The sequence below is a fragment of the Parasteatoda tepidariorum genome, chromosome 7, assembly GCF_043381705.1.
Source record: "Parasteatoda tepidariorum isolate YZ-2023 chromosome 7, CAS_Ptep_4.0, whole genome shotgun sequence".
NCBI lineage: Eukaryota > Metazoa > Arthropoda > Arachnida > Araneae > Theridiidae > Parasteatoda > Parasteatoda tepidariorum.
The window spans coordinates 40,994,309-41,022,201 of record NC_092210.1 but is presented as its reverse complement, the minus strand read 5'-3'; the positions used below and the strand labels follow the sequence as shown (position 1 = coordinate 41,022,201).

At 29.2% G+C, this 27,893-nt stretch overlaps 1 protein-coding gene across 1 annotated transcript in view; it reads right to left on the bottom strand.

Annotated features, from left to right (window-relative positions):
* Positions 1–1,274: 1,274 nt before the first annotated feature.
* LOC107446563 (acyl-coenzyme A synthetase ACSM3, mitochondrial) overlaps positions 1,275–27,893 on the bottom strand; it is a 54,920-nt gene continuing 28,301 nt past the window's right edge. The window contains exons 7-16 of the mRNA XM_043040278.2: positions 26,109–26,230; positions 23,186–23,339; positions 20,645–20,773; positions 18,926–19,000; positions 17,203–17,283; positions 12,933–13,028; positions 11,308–11,435; positions 8,488–8,587; positions 4,044–4,157; positions 1,275–1,585 (exon numbers count right to left, since the gene is read on the bottom strand). Of these exons, the coding sequence (XP_042896212.1) occupies positions 1,499–1,585; positions 4,044–4,157; positions 8,488–8,587; positions 11,308–11,435; positions 12,933–13,028; positions 17,203–17,283; positions 18,926–19,000; positions 20,645–20,773; positions 23,186–23,339; positions 26,109–26,230 (1,086 nt within the window). The 3' untranslated portion in view covers positions 1,275–1,498. The remainder of the gene's footprint in view (positions 1,586–4,043; positions 4,158–8,487; positions 8,588–11,307; positions 11,436–12,932; positions 13,029–17,202; positions 17,284–18,925; positions 19,001–20,644; positions 20,774–23,185; positions 23,340–26,108; positions 26,231–27,893) is intronic.

Here is a 27,893-nt window from a genome sequence, read left to right as displayed (position 1 = left end):
AATGTAACGGTCATCTCTTGGTGTTGTTTTCCTTGGACGGCCACCACCAACCTTCCGAACAGCTGTACCAGTAGTTTTAAAGGCATTCCAAGCACGAGAAACAACACCTTTGTTGATCCCGAACTCTTCGGCGACACTGGTCACACTACGCTTCTCCTCAAGCTTCCCAATCATTCTTCCTCGAGTAAAGTCGTCTAAATGATTCCTTGAAGACACGTTTCACAAAACAAATCACTTGCACTTGCAGCGAATGTCTTTAACTACGGTGCTCTTCATCCTTTTATCACAGCTTTGACCTGCGAGCGCCGACCCACAAGGTTTACGTACACTTACATCACCTACGACGTTTTATTTCTAAAATATGCATGCAAATAATCTTTTTACTGAATTACGTGCATATTATACTGCAATTTCATGGCTATCTTATACTTTGTTGGGGAGCTGTGGCCGAAAAACCACTTGTTGCTTAAGTTTTGCACACCAGTATATGTTCAAGTAGCTTACAGATGTCAGAGATTGTTCCATGAGGTATATGGGTCCTAATGTGCCCCATGAAAACAATGTTCCTGGGTGAGAAACCATGAAAACCTGGGCGAGCCCATTGTTATAGATGGAGGGTGCTCATAATGTAATGGCTCTTCGGTGTATAACCTTTATTTTTTTCATTATTTTTTGTATATTCCAGCACGGCTTCATGGTATATTAGATATACCATAATCTTAGTAAGAAGTTCAAAGCACTAAAAGAAAGATTAACTATGCCTAAAATATCGTTCAAAATTTTTGGTAAATTCAGAATTTACCAAACAAGTTCCATGACTCAATAGATAATTTCGATTCTATTTCCTTATTTCTTGTTGAGCTTCCATCATTTAAGTTGATAGAGACATTCTTTAAAACCACAGGAATCAATAAAATGAACATAATCTTTCATAAATCTTTCATAAATCTTTTAAAATACGAATTCGGTGATATGATTGCTCTGAATTGTGAATTTAGTAGAGTTGATTTAACTAATGATAATTTAACATATGAAACCAAAGATAAATAATTTATAAGAACGTGCGATAAAACTAATTTTGGATTAATTAGAGGTGCAAGCTAGCAAATCGCTTTGTTATAAAAATGTTTCAAATTTTATGGAAAACTCATTTTTTGGGATGCAGTGCGCGAACCGATATAAATTAGGCAGTTAAGACCGCCATTTCTTTGAATGTATTTAAAGCGAATTTGGTTTGGATTTGTTATCGGTGCATACACACACACACATACACATAAACCTTCTACTTTATTTATTTAGATCTACTTTTTGTCATAATGAGTATAAAATGTTTGAGTAAAACCAATTTGTTTACAATATTTGTACACAATAATAATAATAATATAAAATACATATTTCAATTAATGCTTCTTTATCTTAAAATTTCAAAACCATACTTATCAGAACACAGTACCATTTGTCAGTTCATGTTAAAACATTTGAAAGGTTGAAATAATTTCTAAAAATTCTTCCACTCTTTTTGTCTGAGTTCAGATCTTTTTATTTTTCCGCTGGCTGTTCTCGGAAATTCTTCCAAAAATTCTATCTATAGAAAGATGTAAAAATAGTAAAATCATAATTTGAAATGGCAGAATGTCTTAAGGCGGATATAAGATTTCAACATAAAAATCAACTGCAGACATTGGAAAGTCTAATGTAATTTATTTAATACTCAAAAACATTCAAAAAGTCTTATTTAAAACTAAAAAGGGTAGTTGTAACAAAACTCCTGATTGTACAAAGATGGTAGTATTAAATTATTTTCTTTCTGAGAAGGTAAAATTTTTTTTATTATGAAACTAAAATATGAATTTTGAATTAGGGATTTGTTCAATATCTTTCTGAAAATTTTATTTAGAAGGTGCTCGTACAAATTTTAATGTTTATTCCTTTCATTCTCGCATAGTCATTCGAGTTGAATAATTGTATTCTTATTTTGTTTATTGTATTAAAACACATAGTAAAACTACTTTACTATGTTCCTCCATCTTCATCGATTAAAAAACATTTAAGTTAATAAAATTTTTTGTTAGAATATTATTTTTTTATAGCTATTTTTATTAATCATTTCGATGTGTTTACATATAATAATGATGCATCTGAATAAATTTAGCGAGTATATGTTTTAAGTATTGAATGGATGAATAAGTTTTTAGCAATAACGAAAATAAGGACTGGGTTAAAATAGTTTGGAACCTCCTTCCTAGATTTTTTTGCAGAAGTTTTTGTTTTTGAAATTGTGAAAAATCCACTCATATTTTTGAGAATCTAAAAGGAGCGTTATATCGGCTCTTTTTCCAGTCAGGATCCTATTGTTGTCAATTTGTGAAAAAAAGTTTCTATTTTTGGGAAATAATCTGATTGTGTTGAGAAATATTGATAAAAATAGTTTTAGATAATGAAAAACAAAAAATGGAGTGGGGAATATGGGAAATATTTTGTGAAGAGTCTGTTTTTGAAGAAAACTTTTTTGTGAGCGATCCATTCAGGTTTCTTTTAAACTAACCCCTTAAAAGCATGAATTTCTGTGCTTTATAAAAACAACTTTATGTGTCAGTGACGGAGAAACTTTGTTGCTTTATTCTTTTTAATAAGTTAAATTAAAAATATAAGGAAATCAATGCAATTTTAGGATCTGATTTTTTCGCGAGCAAAGGTTATAGTAATATTCTGTTTACTTAGTTTTATATGCTTAAAATAAGCTAAAACTTTTAAGTTTAAAATATATTATAATTTTTCACTCGCGATAAATAATTGCTGCACTGAGAAAAAATGCATGGTCGACACTGTAGAATATGGTAAAATTTACGGTGATCACCTATATGGGAACACTCAAATGCTTGGTAATTTTTAACAAAGTGCTATCTAATGATTTCTTTAAAATTAACAATAAAATATGACTTTATAACATGAGATAAAATATCGCAAAATTTATTAACTTTATCGTGATAATATAGAGTATAGCATAAAAACCATTCATTTGGTTAAATTTACTTTTTAGTTTTGTATTTTTTACAATATGTATAAAATGCGTGGTAATAACAATAATTTTAAAAACCAATATTTCCAACAAACCGTTACTAAAGGAATGGAAAGATTCCAAATGATTTAAATATCTTGTAATTTAATTTTATAAACCAGGATTATGTTTCTTTTTTCTTTTTTAGAATTATTATTACTATACAGTATGGTAATTTTTAACAGCGTTTTTTTCCGAATAGATATACAACTTATTTTGCTTTCAATGAGTCATATAACTTTTTCATCTCAATTCAATTATTAATCAGTATTAAAATTTTGCACCGTAGAAAACTTTATGATGTCTAAACCAGTAGGTTTAGCTTGAATGATTTATACATTTATAACCGTCGTTAAACAGGAATCCGATTTTGAGTTTACGACAACCAATGTTCAACTCCGTAGCCTTGTAGTTCTGAACCCAATACAGAAGACAAGGAAACTTCAGGATTAAGTGTTGGATGAAATTTACCTACGTTAAGGACTTTTTCGTGGAACTAACCCGTATTTGCTCTATATGGAGAGAAAAACCACAAAAACCTACCACGGGACTCCAACCTGTGGTCCGTCTACCACTGAGGATATTTTGCATTAGCACTGTGGTCTGTGTCAGTCGGGTGTGGAATTCGTATCGACCAGCGCAGCTGGGATTCGAGCCAGGATCAACTTATCGGGAGGCAAGTGCTCTATCCCCTGAGCCACCACGGTTCTAACTTAAATAATTTAGAAAATGATAAGTTATATTAATTTCAAATAAAAATATTGCTTTAATAAATACATTACTGTTTACTCGGATTGTTAATATGGTTGTGCCGAGTAGTAGATGAATTTTACCCGGCAATATCGACCGGATATCCGACACTTTGTAGAATTGGAATTGATAATTTGCTTCCCGGGTAGATCAAGTAGCAGGTACATCTTTAATAATAAGAATTATTATTATCATTATTGTTGTTGATATTGTACAGGAAAAGTCTTAGTGTTACCTTTCTGGGATATTTGTAAGGTGCAGTTGAACGCTTGCAGTGATCTTGCAGTTTCTTAATCAGGCTTTCACTAGGTTGTGTATCATTGTTGAGACGGATAAAAGCTTTTACAATCTAGAACAAATATAAAGGAAATAGGAGTGAAAATTATTTTTCCATCATTGAAGAGTAAAAAAGAATATTACAGAGAGAGTTATTAAAAACAGCTAAAAAAATAATTCTTCTGTAGTCAAATAACTTGAGTAATTAATTCCTTTTAATCCCAAAAGAAATAAAAAAATCGTACTGTTAATTTCCTTTTTCTTAAAACTTACAACGTTTGCGACAATTTTAGCAGTCGAGATTCAAAATGATAGAAGAAAATACAAGACACACATAAAAACAAGCTTAATTTATCACTTAAACAACTTTTTTCCTTATTACAACTTGTTAGTCTTTGGTTTTCTTCTGTCATTTTGTGTTTTGACACCTATGAAGGTTCTGGTTTATAAAATCGAAACTATAGTGTTTTAATTTTTGTGTTACTGCTTGCGTTTTATTCACGTTGTTTATCTGCATTCATACGTAGCACAAATGATGCCCTATCTTCATTTAGACTAAGATGCTTTTAATACCACTTTTATCAATAGAGTATTATAGCATAACCTCTGTCAATGATATTCATTGTCAGCTGAAATAATAATTTGAATCTACTGAATCTTGGGATAGTTTCTTAAGGATAATTTTACTAAATATTTGCTTGCTTCACATCATCTGTAAAGAGAAGAAAATTATTTCGTTCAATTGCAAAACTGTCTATCACCAAAACATAAAATTTTCTGTAACACTTAGCCAAAATGACATAAGAACCCAAAACTTTTATTTTAAGAAGCATTAATGCAAAGCACAACAACAACAAAAAACTATATAAAGTAGCAAGGGCACGAAAAGAAAGGGAATTAATTAATTTTGTTACACTTTGGACTTGGCTAGTATTTCAACTCACTTTGGAGTTGTTTGGTTTTGATGCGAATTAAAACTTAAATTTGATATCAATACTGAGTTTTTAAGATTGCCAACAGACAAAAATGTTTAGTTCGGTTAAATTGTATTAAACAAAAATTGAAATCCTATAATTTAAGCGAGTTATATTTAAAGTTACTTTTTACTTCAGACAAGTAACCATCAAAACATTATTTTGAATGTTACGACTGACTTTGAAATTAATTTAAAAGTAAATAATATTAAATTTTGCGGCACAAAAGTTATAACATTTATATTTAAAAAAAATAGACTCTCGTGGTGAATGGTTTTAATGTTTGATATAGCTTAAAGTTGTGATAATGTGTTTTATAAACTGGTGATGAGTATTTTCTTCTCAACTGGTGATGAATAAATATTATTACGAAATACCCAAATATTATTTGACAATTACTGCTGTAAATTTTGATTAAAAGAAAGCCAAATCCAAGACTAAAAGTATATATGGTAAACAAAATGAATACTAACGACTTTGGCTTTTTTTCTTTTCTACATCACGTAGGATCACTGATATATTCTATATTCTTTTCTTCACCCCCCCCCCCCGACGCTTTCTAAGAAACCACTAAACTTACTGCCAATAATCAGCTTGTTTGCAACACAGAAAAAATATTTTAACATTTGTAAGAAAGCCTTAAAAAATAATAATTAAAAAGAAACGAAAAAAAAAACCCCTTCAAAAACAAGCAAATGTTTTTTGCAGAACTCCCAGAGTTCCATCTTCTATTCTTTTCCGCTGGTCGAATGTGACGTCACCAGGCATCACAATCATTTTTTTTNTTTTTTTTTTTTTTTTTTTTTTTTTTTTTTTTTTTTTTTTTGATTTAATAAGAAGCCCGGTCTCTATGAACTTCCTCATAGTTAAAAAATATATAAATAAATAAAACAAAATAAAATAAATTAGAAATTTTCAGTGTATAGTCACTATAATAGTTCTTAATAACAAGTAATTACTAAACTCTTGATCCAAGGTAACATTTGACAAATATTTGATGTTGTTACTCACCATCAGCAGGATTTTTTCGGTATTGCAGTAAAAAAAAGCATCGAACGCAAAACGACTTTTTAAACGTGTATAAAATGTTGGTTCGATAAAATTTGCCAAGATTTTTTGTATTCATTTGAAGGTAAAGTTTGTTTAGACCTACAAATTAAAAAAAAAAAAAGAATATCTAAAATTTGAAGAAATCGCTCATTATATATACCATAGAAATCAGCTTGGAAAAAAATCCATGTGTATTCTTTTTTAAATTCCCTTAAAAACTGGGATGGAATTATACATTTTAATTTTATGCTAGACATTATGAAATTTCGTATCAAATGATTGGTAAGAATACCGGTACCATAAGTGCAGCTACTTTTTGCCATAATATCCATTTATATATCCAAATCCATTTATATATCCCAAAAATATATGATATACCGTAAAATTATTGAATTACATTAACTAAATAAATATTACTGTAAAAATTATGGTACAATATTTTATGGTAATAAATTTTATATATTTTATGGTCAAATTGATTTTACGGATGATACACCCAAAACTGCCGGTACTGTATACTTGTAATTCGATCCGGAATTTTTCTATATTTATAATTTTTCGTTTTTGTTTCACGGGAAAACTTTCAAATCATGTGCATACTTTTTGAACTCAATCAATGTAAACTTATTATTTTCTTTATCTTTATTAAATTGGCCAGTTTTTAAAAGAATTTATCTCAATTCTTATCTAAAATTTCATCTAATACACACAATACATCCTCATCGAAATATTTGAGATAAATAAATATTCACCTCATATGCTAAGAGTAATGCCAATTTCATGTACCTCTAAATCAATCAAGATGAAAATAAATGCGCCTATCTGTGACAGATAATAAATTTATTCTTACTGCTTTGAAACAAGATTTTTGAAAATATATTTGATGATATTACTATTTGTAGATTCTTTTTGTTCTTATTTTCAAAAAAACTATAAAGTAATTCGTTTCTTTCTGGAAAGACGTGATAAAAAAAAGGAATTCAATGATCTCTTCTGAATCTAAAAATTATTATATATTTCTCGTATCTAGAGAAAGCGATACGAATGTTCTTTGTTTCATGCTATTTAAATAAGTTTTAAATTAACTGTAGCGTTATAACTGTAGCGTAATTTAACCGAGTGGCAGGCAAATTTAAGATGGAAAGGAAGATTTCACTCATGAAAAAAGGCAAAATGAATAGTAGGCAGAACACAGATATTTGATTTTGATTTCGGATTATAGTATTTTAAATTATTTTCTGCGCTACACGTCATAGTTTGAGTACTTTGCTCATAAGTATATTTATCCTACGACTTTCCTATCTTGACATCTTTAGTTTATCAAATCTATAGAATGTAGAGCGTGCTACATAATCACAATATATTTTTCAGGAATTTTTGCGAACATAAAATCAGGAAAATATTAGTGTTAGTTATAGTTCCTATGAGAGAAAAGAAATGAAAATAGTTTTTATAATCTGACAAATTATTATTAATGTCGATCAAAAAAACAAACAAACTAGGATAATTTTTAAATTTCGCAAATCACCCTCGTTGTTTGTCTTGATTAAAAGTTAGTATTTTGTGAATAAAATAATTTATAAAATGTGTGTTATGTTAACGTAAAAACATAAAGGTCGTCATTGGATAATTCAAACAGTAAGTTTGTTTCCAAAGTTTTCAAAAAAGATATCTGATTTCGAAAAGTTGACGCTTTATATAATGGATGTTTCTTAATCTCTGTTGGTAATGTATATTAGAATCCTTTTCTAAAATTAAGTTAGTAAAATATACTTGCCAGAGGTTTCAAATTGATATTTTGCCCGAGGTAAAAATAACATTATTAAAATCTGCCAAATCGTTTAAAAGAATAAAAACATTAAAATCGTTTAATATTGAAGTAAACTGAGGGAAAGAGAAAAACTATTATGAGATTGTTTTTCGATGCTTAAATTTCCTCCCTTCTCAGTAGTCATTCGTCAGATTTTGATTTCATTTTTATTATTCCTTTGCTCAAATATTAATTTGCGAAGTCTGATGTGCGTACTTTTATGACTTCATTTTCGACAGGGATTTAAAAAATGCCTCTAAAGGGCGGTGATTACTGATACGGAAAAATATTTTGGTGATACGGCGGTGATACGGTAAGATAATTTGATTCAGTTTCTAGTGTTTAAACATCTGAGAGGATTAATTTGATTAATTTTCTTTATTCTTGTATTGCAAACTTGAGATATAGGTATCATGAAAATCCGCATAATCATCCTTTTCCCTAAACATACTAAAATGGAACGTAATGTTAAGCAAAATGATTTAAAAATAATTAGTAATTCTTTTTTAGTCGCTTAGTTTATGACTGTTAAATCTATAAACATGTTTAAATGAGAGAAATATACTGACCTCTCCTCTCTGATTATCCGGGCTACTTGTTACAGCGACTTCTGCAACAGCTGGATGATCCATCAATGCATTTTCAACTTCAGTGGGACCGATGCGATAACTGAAAAAAATTATTAGAATTTTTTAAGTTCATATTATTGACTAACTGTCAAGAGAAATGTATTACCATCAGACACGTTATTGTTAGTTGTTATCAAACCTGCTGATTCCATTTTATGACAAATATGAACAGGAAGTACACCACTGCTCCATTTCGAAGAACTGAAACCTATTAAATATCACGAAAAAGTTTTATTTTATTTCATAACCGGCTTTGTACAGTCGACTCAATTCTGAGTTTGCCACTATCAATGTTCAATTTCTTTACCTTGCAATTTTGAGCCCAGTCCCGAGGACAAGGGAACTCCTGGATCAAGCATTGGGACAAACTAGCTTTGGTGGAGAACTTTTTGATGGCACTAACCATTATATGTGTTACATGGAAAGAAAACCTCTGAAACCTCCCAAGGTTAGCTCGATTGCAAGGGATTTTAACCTATGGTCCGTCTACCATTGAGGATATTTTACGTCAGCACGGTTGTAGGTGCGAGCTGGGAGCAGAATTCGTATCAACCAGCCACCGCAGGGATTTGAACCTGTTTTTCCTCATCGGGAGGCGATGCTCTATATTTTGAGCCATTGCAGCTTTATGAAACGAATTAATATTTTTATAGTAATTCTGCCTATATTTTTGTTTTACTTATTTTTACGTTTTCCTTTCGTTACTTCTACTTATTCGTGCTGAACGGTGGCATTTATTTTTTCATTACACCTGTTACGAAAGGTTCATTACACCTGTTTCAGTAGCGACCCGACATCCTCTTATTTAATATTCTCGCTTTTCTGGCAGAGTTTTCTTATTTAATTAAAAAAATTATTTTAAAAATTCTAAAATGGCAAGAAACTGATGTTTCTAACTCTTAATAAAATTGAAAATATTATGCTGAAAATATGATAAAACTTTTTGGTATCTTTTGAATAAAATATTGCTTTAATTTAATTATTTCAGCCTTTTTTCCTATAATTGTTAAGAAAAAACTGTGAAATTAAAATTTTATATTTTTTTCATTATTCTTTTAAGAAAATCATGGAATACAATATGAACGTGATTTGCGAATTTCTTGAAAAATAATTAAAATGTTAGTATGCATTTCAGATTAAATACAGTTATGTTTAATAGTTTTCGGGATATATTATTTTTAAATTAAATAAATAAAAAAAACTGATTGCGAAAAAAGAGTCTTTTAAGTTTCAGCATTATATCGAGCTTAATATGAAAAAAAAAGAATGAAACCAAATCTTTTCTCGCTATATAATTATAAATAAATTTTTTTCTCATTTGAAAGATAATTAAATTCATTATTTTTTATGTACTAAGTAAAGTTAATGAGTAGGTTTCTTGGACTCTCTTTGTTTTCAGAATTATAAATACAAACATGGTATTGTCGGCTGTCTGTATTAGTTTCATGGCTCATTGTATTCTGTTAAATTTTCAAATAATTCGGATTTAATTGAAAAATTTTACCTGGAGCTTTTATATTATTTATATTACCTGGAGCTTTTATTTAAAACTCAATTATTTTAAATTTCCGTAAAACAAAATTTAAAATATTTTGAGTTTAATTTTTCGTGAATAAATAATTTTTCAATTGTCAGTTTCAAACATTGTTAGCTCAAAAATTGTTGGTTTTATTGATGAAAAAATATATCATTAAATTATGTCAAGCACAATACAGAAATTATAATAACTTCGTATTTGGACGACTCTTTTCAAAATAGATTAAAAATAAATCATTAAAGATTAAAGTCTTATTTTTTAGTACTTTACTCACTTTTTGAAATGAAAGAATGAAATATTTGAAAATGGAGTTTTCTCATATTTATTTCGAGACATGTTAAAAAATTAATGAAAATTCGTTGTCATTTAATTTTTAAAGCGCATGCAAAATTAATAAAAACCATCTGTCACGAACTTTTTAAATGCTTGTTTCGCTAGTTTTTTACTAATATTTCTAAACAAATTTAAATTAATTTGAAACTAGCTATATAAAGTATTTATTTCCCACTCAACTTCATTTAAAGTTATATTTTTTTGTGAACTTAATATATATAAATGCGAATTATTTTAATGTGTTCATGCTATTTCTTAATATTACACTGTTAAAAATGGTTAAAAAACAATAAATTTATTTATTAATTTATCATCATATTCATTCATTACAGTTAAATAACCTCAAAAATATGGTATTCAAACTGTTAGCTGTAAGATAAATTTTTATTGACTTTTTTCACTTAGTATGGTTTAACAACCAGAATTTTATCATCATCGGGTTATAATCGGGTTTAAAAGTAAATTTTCACAAATTAATTACATGTAACTTTGTTTCTAACTTTTAAACCTGGTCTGCAACCTATTAACTAGATTAATGTAACTAGATTACCCAGACTGACTAGATAAACTTAGAACGTAATTCAGGCAGACATAATTTTATTTCATATTATAGATTATACAAGCAAAGTATGAAAAATTTTAAAATGGCTGATATAATTTTGAAAATTCATGTGTTTTTAAATTCAATTATGCGTTTTGAATGAAACTTTTACTATACAAATGGGCCGTACAAAATATTTGCCTGTAAAATCATTTCAAATCATTTCTGAATACCTCTTTCGGAACTAGCATACTTTTTTAAAAGAAAGAACCCAATTTTTTTTTTGTTGATATTAAGGACTTTAAATATCTATCATCACATTTGGTAAGCAAGAACAAATATTTCTCACCCGGCTGAGTTTATAAGGTCATCATTTCGTCCAACGAACCAGAAGAAATCATCTTCATCATAGAAGCCGAAATCACCTGTATGCAAGTATTTTTCAGAAAGGTGTGCTTTGGTTGCTTCTGGGTTATTCTAAAGTAAGCATAATTTAATGAAAAAAATATACGTAGTTTGTTACAAAGTCACACAACTTTGATGATAGGTAACTCTTTTTACTAACTTTAATTAACAATTCGCAGACAGCAAAGTTGATCCGTTTTCTTCAGACGCTTTCATATTGTTAATGTTATTTTTAAATTCTGTAATCCTTTAATTTATTTTATTTATCTGTAAAAATTGTAATATTCTTCCGTTTCTGCACCATAATTAAGTTTGACTACTTAACTATACTTTCAATTTGACTTAAAACGTATTTTTAAATGTTGTAATGTTACACTCAATAGCGATTAACTCGAATCATAAATAAGCTAAACGAGCCGTGTATTTATTTTCCAACATTAATTCGATTACAATTCTACTTAAAATTCATGACTTGAGTTTGACTTGAAAATTATTAAATATTACTCTTTACGTGTCATAGTACATAATTGGTATAAAAAATTTTGAAGTTCTAGCGAAAGAAATTTAAAATATGCTGTAAGATTTTTATCATGGTGTAGCGTGTAACTCATAAAGTATGTAGTAAATTTGAAAATTTATGTAAGACTCAAATGGTGTAGCCTAAAACTGGTTAATTAGGTTTATCAAAATTCGCAGTAAAAATTAAAGTTGCTGTAAGTTTTCTTTCAGAATGTATTCAAAAGGAATAAGATCAACGAACCAAATAAATATTGTTATATTTTCAATCACTAATTTGATTGCATTATTGATGAAGATTCGAACTTCTAGTTTGCTTTGAGTATCACCATTTTAATGGAATAGCGTGTAACTGCTTTAAAACAATTTTTCGAAAAAAAAGAATATTCTTAAAAACTTTTATCAGGGTATAGAGTACAACTGACTGATAAAGTTTCATAAAATTTATAATAAATTTAAAATATCTAACCATCTCATATGGATGGAAGAAGGAAAGTTTTCACAATCTTTGGACTACTTAAGTGTGAATAGGGGGAAAATAAGACAGATGTCTCAACATGCGGACTACTAAAAGATCGCATTTTTCGTTACGGTAAACTATGTGAAGGCTTTCTTTATTCTAGGTGATGTCCGCCCAGTCCAGATGGTGTCCGCCAGGTGAAATCCCGGACATCGGGGTCGATATGACTGGATATATTAAATATGTAACTTTTCAGGCATTTTTTCGTATTCAGAGCACTAAATCATGAAATGCTTTTAAATTTAATATAACTATTATAAATTTATAGAACCCGCGAAAACCTTCTAAAAATGTGATTTAGGCAAATATAAAAAGTCATATTACAAATTCATTTGATTTGATTCGTTTATTATCATTTGTTTTAAAAGAACACTTTTCACGAGAGAAGTTTGAAAGTCGGAAATAAATCCTACGTCCGTATTCTCAAACACACATTCCGTTTGCTGTTAGAAGAATAAAAAAATTCAAAAGCTTATTAAAATTTTTTTTTGATGTCTAAAAAAAGAATTTTAATTGTAACCGCACCAACTCACTTTATATCTTTTAAATATTGCAGGCGTACTTTTTCTTTCCAATACGATTTCCCCGATGACTTTTGGACCAACTTCATTTTCTTTTTCATCCACTATCTGAAGAAATATGCATTTTGTAATAAAATTTCATTATATTTCATAAAGTAACAATTTTAAAAAGTTAAACTTGAAAAAAAGTAAATCAAAAAAAAATTTCTTCGAGTACATTGACAAATAAAAATTATAATTTTTGGTACCTGAACGTTTGTATTGGTATTGTCGACTCATAGTAGGCCACAAAAGATTAATAGATTAATTAAAAACTGAAAAAAAAATGAAGTAGATTAAAACTCATTCATCGAATAATATTTTAAAAAAATATTTCATCAATTATATTGCTGAGTGAAAGTTGCATTTACTAGTGTTTGTTCTAGAAAATCCCAAACATATCGATCCATGGATATTTGAATCAACTAATAGCTGATTTTCTTTCTATGCTGTCATCGCTATCTGATGTAAAAATTTAAAATCATTTCTTCAACCATATTGATGAATTTCAGAAAAGTATTTTAACTGGATACCCGATAAAAAATTTACCTGCAATTATATCTCACAACGGTTGATCGTTAGTTTATACATCTAACACTTCTTTGAGAAAGAAGCCCAGTACCCGTCATTCTAACGAACATCAGCAAAATTAGTAGAGTTGACCGTCGATATTACATAATATGGATATTGCATAATATAGAGTCTATATTACATTATTCGTTTCTTTTAGATATGTAAATTACATAAACATTGTGGAATTTTCAGTAAAGGAATTTGTGGAATTTTCAGTCTTTGGCGGGATTTTTCGCTCAACTGTCATGGCGTTGATGTACAATAGTTGCTTTTTGAAACAAACTCTACCATTTTGTACTAGGTGGCAAAGGGCCGCACAAAAACCTCGCGGAGGCCGTAGGTTCCCCACCTATATTATAGACCGTATATGGATGTTACATAAAGATTCCTAACTCATTTCAGGAAACCATATTCTTTACCACGGTGATTACATCATTACTCTAAGGACACTTAAGTTCGACACCAAAACACATATTTCTTAATCTCTTTGAATTGGTGACTAGGGAAAACGAACATACAATTCTCTAAATTTTCTACAATGCAGCACTACAATATTTCTTCTCGCTGCGTGGTTCCAAGCAAATCGTATTTTCTAATTAGAAAAAGTTTAGAGGCAAACCTGTATTTTTACTGTATTATGTTATCTTTACGGGCATAATTTTTCTGTGAGTGACTGAATTATTATTTATCAGACACAAACCTTAATCGAGCGGTGAAACTTTTTAGAATGTGGTATTAATTTAAAAAAAAAAAGTAAAAACACGTTTAATATTAGATATTTTTAAAAACAGTAATACAAATAAAATAAACCGTGGTTAACTAACTTCTTAAGAATTCTATTTACATTGGATTTCGATTAAAGGAATTTTCTTTGAAACCTGATGTAAAATAGGAAGGAAAATTACGAAAAAACTCTGAGGCTATTTCCTTTTTTTATATAAAAAGATACTTCATACAGCCTCCGTTGTTTCGTTTCGTCCAAATATTATTATTTTTTTCGAAGAAAGTATCAACTACGAAAATCTTTTCATCTCAGAAATCTCATTTCAGAGAAATGTATGATAACTGAAAAACATACATAAAATGTAATTTTAGAATCCTTTTGAAAAACGAAGTAATAATTTTGGTAAACAGACATTTCTAAGAAATATTTCAATGGCGCTGAATTGGAAAACCTCTATTTTTTAAAACTCAACTCATGTTTTAAATTAATTAAGATGTAGATGAGTATAGAAAACTCAGAAACTTCGATTCTGCAGCGAATTTTAATTTTAATTAAGAATTTTGAAAGCTTTCAAGTTAACGAATTTTCATGTTTTTTTTTTAAATTTGATTTCCTCAGACGGAAAAGATGTTGAATTAAAATTATTGATGTTTGTAAGTCAGTCATATTTCTAGGAAAAGGTAGAAAAGAAATATTTACGTTTGAAAGAATATTTTGAAACTGGAACAACATAGAGAAGTAGATAATTAATTATGCTCATTTTTTGTAATCTTTCATTGATTTATTTTTAGACTAAACTCAAAATATAATCTTGTTACTTCGAAAAGTGTTATTTTTTGGCTCAATTGTCAAATTTTTTTACCTCAAATTCGCAACTATTAAATTTATTACTTTTAAAAATAATTAATAAAAATTTACAAAAAATGTAAAAATAAAGTGATTTTTTTTTCATGACAGTAAAATGTAAATACACGTCTATGAAATATCTTTTAACTAAAACTTTGTAACTATTTAAATTTTTTTAAAGGAAAATTGTTTTCTCCCAGGGTGAAACAGATAAAAGCATATTTAATGCATACAGTTCCATAAAAAATATAAACTTCTTGCTTTTCATGGTACAGTTAAAAGCTTCATACATTTTTACATATTTTTTTTAAAAACTTTCATGCACTTTTATATATTTTTTTTAATATATTTCTCATTTAATATGAGAATTTGCAAGCATACTTCAACATCAAAGAATATACAAAATTTTTCCCAGAAAGGAAAAAAAAATCTGTTTTGAGAGGAAGGAATGAAAAACATACTAAATAAAGAAAGGAAAAGCAAACCTTTCTGAGAAACTAAAAACCTTATTTTTTATTATATTCCGTTGAAATATTAACTTTTTTTGTATTTTAAAAAAAACTGCATCAAAATATTAAAATTTTTAGTGAAACGTGGTTAAATATCAGTTTTGTTCTTGATTTTTTGGATATATTCTTTTCTGTACAAATTAATTATTATTTAAAATGAGATTTTTTAAATTTGAATTTTGATTTTCCTTAAATGAATTAAAATGATTTTTTTCCTGTTTGTGGAACATAACTAACTATCAACTTACAAGAGATATCAAATTTTATGCCTAATATGAATATTAAATAAATATAAAAATCTCTTTGAGTTTTGAAATAAAATGCTCAAGTTCTATCCTGAAGAAGAAATTACGATTTTTTTAGGAAAAAAACTTGAAGAAAAATACACTAGTTTCTCAAACGAGGAGCAACTTTTTGTCAAGACTTCATTTTAATGCCGTTTTAATTAGCTCCCACAATTTATTTCGATTGTTTTTCGCAAAGGTATTTTTTAGCTTAATTCCATTACACGGAATCTTCATTTTATTTAAGAAATGTGCACTGTGTAATAAATGTGTTCATATTAGAAAGACATACATTACATTAGTAAAACTTTTCAGTTTTTGTGATTTTTAAAATGCTATTAACAAACTTTCTTCAATTATTAAGTTAATAACGAAATTATTGAATGAAAAAAATAACTAAGCAATTTTTTGGAGAATGGTTAATAGCTGTAACTAAACAATTTATAATTTAATACTAGTTGAAAATATTTGTAGCGATTTTTTTAATAATTATATATGTGATAAGTTTTTATTAGTTGAATCACATCGTAAAGAATCTCTAAACACAATTTCATATTTAATTGTTCGAAAAGTACGTGCCAATTGAGAAAAACGGTGTATTGCATATATCAGACTTGTTATATGAGAATTACTGAATGCAAATGACATGCGAATATATTCCAAAAGACGGTATGCAGAAAATTATAGCTGCCAATAAACGGATTAAAGACAGCAATCGGAATGGGTTATGTTTGATCAGGAAAATGCACTGTTTCATGCGTCTTTGATAAATCAGCATATGCTGTCAACAGAGCTTTGCCGGAATGATCTACTCCATTCACTCTATTCATCAGAGTTAGTGACTTCAGAAGCTTTTTTGGTCGCTGTAGAATTGTCTTAAATGAAAACATTTTGATTCTTAAGGGCGAGATAAAAACTAGTGCTGAAAGGTTTTCATCAAAAGATCTGAGATACGTTAAAATAAAGAGGATTTTTTTTAAAGTTGCATGATGTACAGAAAAGGCCAATAGAACAGAATGACATTAGTGATTTTTTGCTATGAAATGTATCGCTATTTTTATGAATATATTGAACAAAAAGGAATAAACTTCATGAACATTTCACAAAATCTTCAATGAATCCAGAAAAAAACTCTTTAATGACTATAGAATAAAACTTAGATGTGATGCTTTCCGATATCCATCTAAAATTAGGAAGAACATTTCGGACACCCCAAATATTTTGCATTTAAAACAAATATAATAAGTATAATAAGACAGCTAAAATATAATATAATTACGTATCATAAAAACATAATATTGTCATACTTTTACAACAAGTCCTGGCATGCATTTGCCGATTGAACCCATGCGGTAATCTATGCATTTACGTGTAGCAGTCATAATTATCTGAAATAGGAAATAAAGCATAGTTTATTAAATTTAAAAAGTTAATGTTAGTTATCGGTTTAGCAGGTTAAAGGCAAACAGCAATTTATTTCATGATCAACGACGTGATGATGGCAACGTACTCGTCACTGCAAACTGATCACATTTACTACCGACACATAATGGTACCAATAGATCTAAAGCCGGTTGGGCTTCAAGCCACCACACAGCATGGAATCCGGTACCTTATAATGATAGCTCAGTTCATTAACCACTCTGATATTGCTGCTCAATCATAGCTCATAACATTCATATAAAATTTATGCTGACGTTCACTGGCAATATAGAGTAACGAAATTCACAATATTGTGATATTGTATGAGGATTCACAACTTTAATAGTTTCGTGATATAAGGATACCTAATTTATTTAAAAAATTTGATATATACTTTAAAACTAANGATAAAGATTTTAAAGAAAAAGTGTTTTAATTTAGATAGTAAAATAGTTTCAGAATGAAATAATGTAACCATTCTTCTGCAAACACAAAGGCTGATCACACCTCAAAAATATTTATGTAAATATTCCAAATGATAGAGCATAGAACGGTTAAAAAATAATACACCAAAGCAGAACATTCATGAAAACAGAACACAAATATATCAGAGACAAAAATATAAAGGATGCCTATTCTCATTGGGACTAGAAATCGATTAACAGTAAGTTGTTTTGTCGCTAATAGATGGCGTTCAATGAAATAATTGCGTATCGTTTCAGTTGTTGGATTGGAGTTGGATTGACGCCATTATTATAAACTATTTTACAAAAATAAAAGTTTATCTGCTTGATTGATATCTATGCAAATCTGCTATTCTTAATCGTTTTACAAAACACGGATGATATTGTTAACTTTACTTTCTGAAACACTTATTTCCCTCATTCAAAACTCTCTGAAATAAACCCCAAGTCGCAAAACCTAAAAACTTTGCCATAAATAAAATAACACTTGTTATTGCTGTTATAAATCGAGCATTCTATGAGCGAACCTCACGTTTTTTTGTTTTGTTTATGTTGTAGAGTTGCACTTTGTAATCTGGCAATTTCTCTTTGGTATATCAGAGTTTATTTTTTAAATAGTTTTCTTTTTTATTTCAACGTTCACATTAGATCGTCACTTAAAACAGCTATACGTTCTTTGCAGTAAACTTTACTTTTAATTGGATGGACAGACTGCTGCCGGTTATTTTACTGTAGTTTTAGAAGGAAAATTCTAACAGCGAGGACGGAATCAAACACTAAAATTCATTTGCTCTTGTTCTAAGTACATAATCTAATAAGTTCCAGAGAATTTAAGATTTAAAATTTTTAAAAAATAAACACCATCAAAAGCGGTATCTCCATTTTAAAGTGGCTTACAAATATTTCTTGGACATGCGTGACAATTAAACAGAGCATGCTAATGAGCTTGCTCCGATAAAAAAAAAGCCCAATTTTAAATAGAGATACATATTCAACCTTTTTTTTTGCGTAACACAGAAGTACAATAAAACTTACTGGGGAGGATTATAATTTAGGTTGAATCGAAAAGCTTTAGAAAGCATTAGGAAGAAACACCATGTCTATGTTATAACTTTACACATCACAGTTTTAGTGAAATGCTTACAGTTTCGGTTTGTCCATAACCATTGTATATTCTTAACCCAGTTTTATCCAGCCATTTTCTTATAACTTCAGTATTCTGAAAAAATAAATGTTAAAAAGTTTAGTTTAATAAATTATTACAGTTTGTGCAACAAATAAATGTGCAAATATATCACTTTAGAGTGAAATATTTTATTTTTTACGCTATCCCTGTAATGATGAGCTCAATTTTCAAATTCATTTCCCCCAGACAATAACGGAGACATGCTACTTTCTTTATACACTATAAAAAATAACTGCGAATTCTACAAAAAATATTTTTTAGAGAAAAAAAAACAGTTGAAAGATAAATACAGATTTTTGCTGTTCTTAATTGTTACCCGCGAGCTGAAAAAAATACTCGTTTTTTTGTAGATTTTTTTCGCACATTTCCGGTCAGGTTTAGACAAAAAATTTGACGATAAAATGCTGTTTTTTGCAAAACAATTTGCTTCTGTTTTTCTCCCTAATCAGAAACGAATGAAAACTGTCAATTTAAATTCTAGTCTATGGCTCCCACTTTTGCTTACTGTAAGATAAAGTTATATTTTTTAAAATCATTTTTCGGTTATTTTTTTTTTACTTGTCCTTTTTTTCAGAAATTATTTTATGGTTTAGGACATCGTATAAATAAAATTGAGATTCGATTTTATTGAAAAGTAATTCGGTTTTGCGGTTTTCTCTCTATGTAACGCAAATGGGGGTTAGTGTCAACAAAAATGTTCCATGAAAGCTCGTTTGTCCCAATGAGTTCCCTTATCTTCTGGATTGGGTTCAAAATTACGAGGTTACGAAGTCATTAATATATTACTTTGATTCTCAGAAACTCAGAATTGGGTCGGCAGTTCAATGCCGATAGTGAAATAAAATAAGCAAATACTAGAGCTGCCTTGGCTCAGGGGACAGAGACGATCACCTTTCAATGAGGTGACCCGGGTTCAAATCCCAGTCATGAGAAGTCATGCGAATTTTATTCTCTGCTCGCATCTACTGTAATGTTGAAATAGTTATTGTGTAACAATTCTTGTTAAAATAACAGAGTTTTCCGTTAAAGTAACAGAGTTTGTTTGTTAAAGAAACAGAGTTTGAATGTTAAAATGACAGCACTTATGTATTTAAAAAACAACCACCCTGTTTAAACTAAGAAACTGATATACGTTTTCCAATGGTTTATTAAAACATATAAGACGGCACATAAATGTTATTTACAGAAGAATTCATATATTATAAATATATATATTATTATTCATACATTATATGATGTTGTGACTCAAACAATATTTATTTTGTATTTCCATGACAGCGAGATATATAATGTTTGGTAATCTGGCAATAAGAAAATGGTTGTGTTCTAAATTTACGTTGCGTTAAAGAATTACGTAAAACTTTGTTACTCTCTGGAAATATGTGTTAACGTTCTTTATAATATATTAATTCTTCTGTAAATAACATTTATGTGCCGTATTATGTGTTTTAATAAACCATTGGAAAGCGCATATCAGCTTCTTAGTTTGAACCCACCCATTTATTAAAAAACAGTTTCATACATTCATAGTAGTTTCAAACAGTCACTCCAGCTGTCAGTTTTTTTCTGTAAATTTAATTTTTTTAACTGTGTATGTTTAGTTAAAATTATCTGTAGCCGTACATATATTATTGAATATGAATAAAAATGTAATCTAAAAATTGAAAACCAGCTTACCAGTGTCTCTCCACCAGAGAAACAGTGTTCCAGTTTGTTGAATCTATGAACATTTAGATTTTCCTGCACAAGTGATTTGTATATAAACGTTCCAGCACAAAACGTATCGATGGGGTATTTTTCTAAAATCTGAGAAAAGATAAAGATTTTAAAGAAAAAGTGTTTTATTTTAGATAGTAAAATAGTTTCAGAATGAAATAATGTAACCATTCTTCTGCAAACACAAAGGCTGATCACACCTCAAAAATATTTATATAAATATTCCAAATGATAGAGCATAGAACGGTTAAAAAATAATACACCAAAGCAGAACATACATGAAAACCGAACACAAATATATCAGAGACAAAAATATAAAGGATGCCTATTCTCATTGGGACTAGAAATCGATTAACAGTAAGTTGTTTTGTCGCTAATAGATGGCGTTCAATGAAATAATTGCGTATCGTTTCAGTTGTTGGATTGGAGTTGGATTGACGCCATTATTATAAACTATTTTACAAAAATAAAAGTTTATCTGCTTGATTGATATCTATGCAAATCTGCTATTCTTAATCGTTTTACAAAACACGGATGATATTGTTAACTTTACTTTCTGAAACACTTATTTCCCTCATTCAAAACTCTCTGAAATAAACCCCAAGTCGCAAAACCTAAAAACTTTGCCATAAATAAAATAACACTTGTTATTGCTGTTATAAATCGAGCATTCTATGAGCGAACCTCACGTTTTTTTGTTTTGTTTATGTTGTAGAGTTGCACTTTGTAATCTGGCAATTTCTCTTTGGTATATCAGAGTTTATTTTTTAAATAGTTTTCTTTTTTATTTCAACGTTCACATAAGATCGTCACTTAAAATAGCTATCACCCTTATTTTACCAATAATTACAACATCCGCTCTATTCAAAAGGCTGATGTTGTTTTCCCGTAGTGAGATCGGATAGTGGGATCGGATAATGAGCTTAAAAAATTAAAACGAGTTTGAATCTAAGAAACGCAAAAGTAACTTTATTAAAAGCTAAGCAAGCTATAGTTTATTGTTCTTATTTTTTCTTCATTTCTCTTTCATATTTATGAAGTAGTTTTATCTGAGTGCTTTACATATAAAAGAGCACACACATTTAGACATAAGATGTATCAATACTTAATCATAAAATTTCATATCAATGAACTGTTCGCTATTTCGCTTTGTTATACTCTGTATGCCTTACGAGTGGAGCATATCTTACTATGGTTGTCATCAGCATAAAATTAATAAAATTATTTAATTAATTATATAATAAAATTATATATATCGGTGTTTAAACATATTGAGTGGCTCATAGAATTCCTGGCGATTTCCCGTGGCGAATTTTTTAAATATCTCCAAGTAAGTTTTTGAAATCTCGCTAACTGAGATTCTGGAAGGTATTTCGGGGAGATTATTTTGAACATCCAATCACACCACGATCACACCATAAATTCCTTAAATCTGATTGGTTATTTCATATGTATACCTACACGAAAGTTGAATTTCGTTAGAAAAGAGGTGAAAGGGTTTATTTTTTTGCCATTTATTCTTCTGATCTCTTGCTGTTAGAATCATCGTTTTTATTTTATTTTTAACCATTATTTTATTTATTACCGTTATTATTTCATTTTTAATTTTTTTTTGTGCGGTAACGGTTGAAAATGTCGAGTCAATTTTAACTTTACTGAATGCAAAAGGTAAGAGAGTGATAAATTATGGTTTAACGAGATCACCGAAAAGCTTAGTAATATTTTCCGAATCGCTTTGGTAATGATTTTGGAAAAATTAGCAATAAAATATAATTGCCGGCCAGGTGGCCAAGCGGTTAGCGCGCCTGACTGCGAAGCCAATGGCTGCGGGTTCAAATCCTGCTCTGGGCATGGATGTTTCTCTCTCTAAGTGTTGTCCTCTATTGTGTGTGATGTGTGAATGTGGCCCACCCTTTTAAACGGGTTTGTGGCAGTGTGGCGTGGGTAATGTTGCTCGCCTCCGTGACTTTGGTTCACAGGTGCCCACTGGGTAACGGTGCCCACTGGGGGAAATAAGTAACAATTCTGGCATCTTCCAAGGCGAAGAATAATGTTCAGTGCCCACTATTTGAAAAAAAAATATATTTTCACAATAAATGATAAAATTTTGTAGTTTTACGATGATATTTAGAGTATGGAGTTAAAACAATTTGTTCGGTTACCTATAATTATGAAAACAATAAGTTTTCGGTAAACTGATACGCTGGGAACGAGAAAATAACAAATACATGGTTAAAATACCGTATATTTTGGTTTATTAATCAGAAATATGTTTTTAAATTTTTTTTTTTATTAGAAATATTATTACTTGTAGTATGGTAATTTTAACCGAAATTTTTTCTTCATATAGTAAATAATATCAGCAAAATATTGAAATTTCCTGTTAAAGTAATTGATTTAAATAACATGGAGTAATTAATTAAAAAAACCTTATTCAATACCATAAAATCGTTTTTTAGAAAACCTGTTCAATTAATTTAAGATTTTAAGACAGCGACTTACTTGAAGTGTTTTCTTAGCTGAAAACCTAGGCATTTCATGAACAAATATGCAAGCACCTTGCGTCCAAGCTCCAAATAAGTTATAAGCTGTAAGAGCCCAGCCTGTGTCAGTCATTCCCCAAAGTATGTTGTTACTTGTAAGATCTAAATTATACCTAAAAAAATGCGAGTTGACAAACACTGAGAAAAAAGTATGGTCAAAGCTACCAGAAAATTTTGTAATATTTACTATGTTTCTGACTTCATGGGAACACCAAAAGTTCGCCAATTTTTATCGAATTGTTTTGGTAATGATTTCGTTAGAATTAACAATGAAATATGGTTTTATAATATGTAGTAAAATTTGATAATATTATTATGATACTTTGGAGCATGGCATAAGAAACATTTATTCGGTTAAATTTACTTTTCAGAGTTTGTATTTTTTACAAAGTAGAAATAAGTATTTCAATTTGGAAAATCAGAAATTCGTGTAAATCATTACCATATGAACTAAAAAATTAAGGAATATATTTTTTTATCGTATATTTCACTTTTATTCCTGACGGTATTCTTTACAGTAAAATCTATTTTTACCGAAACATGTTACGGAACAAAAAGTCTGATTGATTATAATTATTAGAGTAATAATCACCATAAAATTACTGAATCACTCGAATTAAATAAATATTACTGGGAAAATTGCGGTATAATATTTTACAGTAAAAAGGGATTTTTCGGTAAGATGGATTTTACAGTAGAATAGATTTTGCGGATGATGCACCCAAAGTGCTGATATTTTATATCGTAATTTCGTCCGGAATTACTGACAGTATGATAAAAATGCTAATATTGCCAATTTCTTACAGTAGTTTCAATTTTTAAACCAACTTTTTTGTCTTTTTTGTAGGACTAATTAAAAAATGTTTTACTCTAATTTGCATTCCCTTTTATATTTAACTAATGATTATCATTTTCTAATTAGAATTAGAAGCGTTGTTTTACTTTTATAATAGATCGCATTTTTTCTTTTCTTTTATAACTTGTACCGAGTGTTACAATTGGAGATCCGGTTATTATAAAAATGGCTTTTATTTAAATATCAAGGATGATTTTCATCACTTCTTACTAAAACAAGACACTAACGATTCCATCCATTCAGACGACTTATTATATGATGATAATAGACTTGATGAAACATCGAAAAATTCTTCAGTCAATAATCTAATTCAAACTTCTCTACTTTCGTATCCTGTAACCAGTGCACTGTAAAAAATGGATGCTCAAATTTCGTGAAACTTTCTTCGTTTTTGACAAAACCGTTTCCTGGTCTTTGCTCCCAGCGAAAATTCCACTAAAGTGGCATAATAACTATTGTTACTTCTTCGAGAAAACGAATTTCATCAATATTTAAGAAATATTTCGTCATTCTACTTTTTTTTCCAAAACAGAAAAACCTCGTATCGCCTAATGCATCTCACTTTTCTAATAATTTTGGGAACCACCACCAGTATCTTGGGCGTCAAAACTTTTACTCATTGAATATCTTTTTGTTTCATTTTTCAAGATTTTCAAATAGAGGTCAGCACTTGATTTATTTATAATATTTTCTTACTGATTTGGCAATTTATATTTTATTTTTAATTGGTTTTTCTAACTGTAACTATTTTTATTTATAAGTGGGCGTATCATTTTTAAATCTTACTATGTGCACTTTTAAGTTGTGTTTGCTGGTTGATTATTTCTCCGTGCTTCTCAATTCTTATAATGATTTTCTCTTATTTGTCTATCCATTATGTGACCCTGGGGCACTGTCAGTTTCAGTTTTTCCACTGACAACAAAAAGGCTCCTGTGTGTTGGTAGGCAGTGTGTCCCCTGATGAAGTTTTGTCTTGCCAACACACATATCTTTTGTTTTTATTGTTTTTTTTTGCTTTTTCCTGCTTTAATTGTTTTTTTGAATAACTGAGTTAAAATAAAGCAAATTTTGTATTAGCTGCTTTAGGCTACTTTTCCATTTTGATTTAATGTTTTAATTTTTAATTTACCTTTTGGTCTTTTTCTATATTCGTAAATTAGATTCATTTTCTGATTAGATTGGGCATCATCGTCTAATAATCTTGAAAACTTTATCTTGGGCACTATATAAGTGAATAACTGTCATCCAAATAACACAAGAAGCAGAGGTTTAGAACAGAGAGATAAATAACACATATACCCCCAGGGAGATTTGACACCTGAGATATTTCTGGTATGAAGCCAAGTCCTTGACCGCAATATAGCCCGGTCGGCTTTTTTCGTCACTTTATTTTCGATCTTCTGGCATTCATTTTAGTTTCATCATTCTAGTTAACAATCTCCCCAATGCACTGCGATGAGGTTCTGGATAGAGGAAACATTTTCGTCGGATATTTGAGAGTTCGCGTTTCTCACAAAACACGTGATTTTTAGACGAAATGAGTAACAAAATTAACGAAATATATCGCAATGATTTCCGAATTGACAAAATGGAGAGTTTTATTTCTTAGAGTGCAGTTCTGATTTCTCAACAAAAACTGAATCTTATATTTCCCGTAATGGTTTTTCTACACTGTTCACAATAACTCGGTCGGAAAAAGTCTGTTCTGAATCAGTTCTAAAAATATCGTCTGCCCTTTAATTTATCTTGCTGTACTGATTTTCATTATTGATTCAGTTAGCTTATTTTTTTTATGATTCTTACTGCCTACTTAAAAAATAGAATCTTCAATACGTCTGACATTTTTCTGTTCTATATTATATAGTAATAGTTAAATTTAAACTACATTAATAATTAAATTTATTCCAGATTAATACTTAAATTTTAAAGCTGTTTCATTATACTTTGCTTGATAATTTGCCGATTAAAAAAATTTTTTTGTTTTGATGAACGCTTAAATATTATAATGAATGCGAAAGAATCTTACTTGCCGTAATCTCTTAAACAAATTCCATAGCTTGCGTGAGTATGTTCTACCATTTTTGGATTGCTTGTTGTTCCACTTGTGAAGTATATTATCATGGAATCATCACTTTTTGTCAGAGTACACTGCAAATACCAGAACAGTTTAGATTCCAATTTCATTCAAATTATATTTTTTAAATATATTTTATTTTAAAATAAAACTATATCAATGAAAATTGAATTTTAATTCTGAATTATTATGAATTATTTATTAGTTATACATTGTTATACATTGATTATTACTAATTATTACATCGATCCTTAGTTAGCGTCATTTTATTAATTAAAGCTATAGTTAATTATTATGTAAATCCTTATTTAACCTTAGTTATTATCAAATTTTTTTAAATAAGATTTATAACTGCAATGAATTAAAAATATTCTAAAGGCACACAATATTAAATTCTGGATCATACTACGGTATAAAATACTGGCAGTTTTGGCGCATCATCCCTAAAATCTATTTTACAATAAAATCTATTTTTACCGTAAAATAGTCTGCCATAATTTTTGCAGCAATATTAATTTGAGTGATTCATGGATTTTACGGTAATCATTACCTAAAATATTTCAGTATATTAGTTTTTTTGTTCATTAACATGTATCGCTAAAAATGGATTTTAAGGTCAAAAGCGCCAGAACCTTGAGTTAATTGTAGAATAGTTTGCATTTATATTGTTGATAAAAGAAGAGGCAACAAACAAACGTAGATTCTATTGATAAGAATAAAAGTAATGATAAAGTAATATAGAATTAAATCAGAAAGAGCATGAAAATGCATACCTGCCAACTTTTAATACTTTCAAGGATTATTTTTCACAGTGGTAGTAAAATTGAATTTGAATTACAAGTTTAGACAGAAACATAAGTTGTATTTTGAAAATGCTTAGCGGATAATCATGTAACTATTGCATGTCAAAATATATGCTTAACTTTTTTAAAATTAGTGGTGGTCGAAAAGATAATAAATTAAGTTTTTAAATGCAAGGAATATTTAAAAAGCATGCATTTCACTACCACTTTAAATATAGAAATAAAATCTTACGCCAAATGCGTAAAAGTTTGCAGGTATGAAAATACTTTAAATTTATATTATGAAAAAACTTGAATGTACGAAGAAGATAAAACGGAAAACCAGCCTGACTCACTTTCTAGCATGTTGAATATTTATCTATACATTAAGTATTTATTTCGAATGATTTCGTATTTTCATAGAAATAAAAACTTATTTACGGAGTAATTAATTAGACTAATTTTTGATCCTTTATAAAATGGCTTTAGAAATTTTAAACATAAAGAGTGCTAAGGTGCCGCAAACTGTCATACCAATTATAGGTGATGGAACTTGCCTTTTTCGAGAAATAACATATATATATATAATCTGCTAGGTCTGTGCTCAGACGGCTGTGTCTGTAGTTGGCTCGATGAACGCGTCAACTCACGGTTGCGATGCTTCGAAAAATAGACTCTCGCCAAATGTGAATTGCTTTCAGTCATTCGATTTCTGCATGATGAAGGAAGCAATGCAGCCGAAATTCATAGACGAATGAGTAAAGTGTACGAAGAAAGGTTCATGAGTGACAGCTAAGTACGAAAATGGTGCAGGTACTTTGATGCTGGACGCACAGATGTTCCGGTCAGGGAAAGAAGTCAGTGTCTACCGATGATCTTGCTCAGCGCGCGTGGACCAGAAATTTTTACTGTCTGCCATTTACAAGTACAGGCGATTCATGAAATCGTCGGTTCA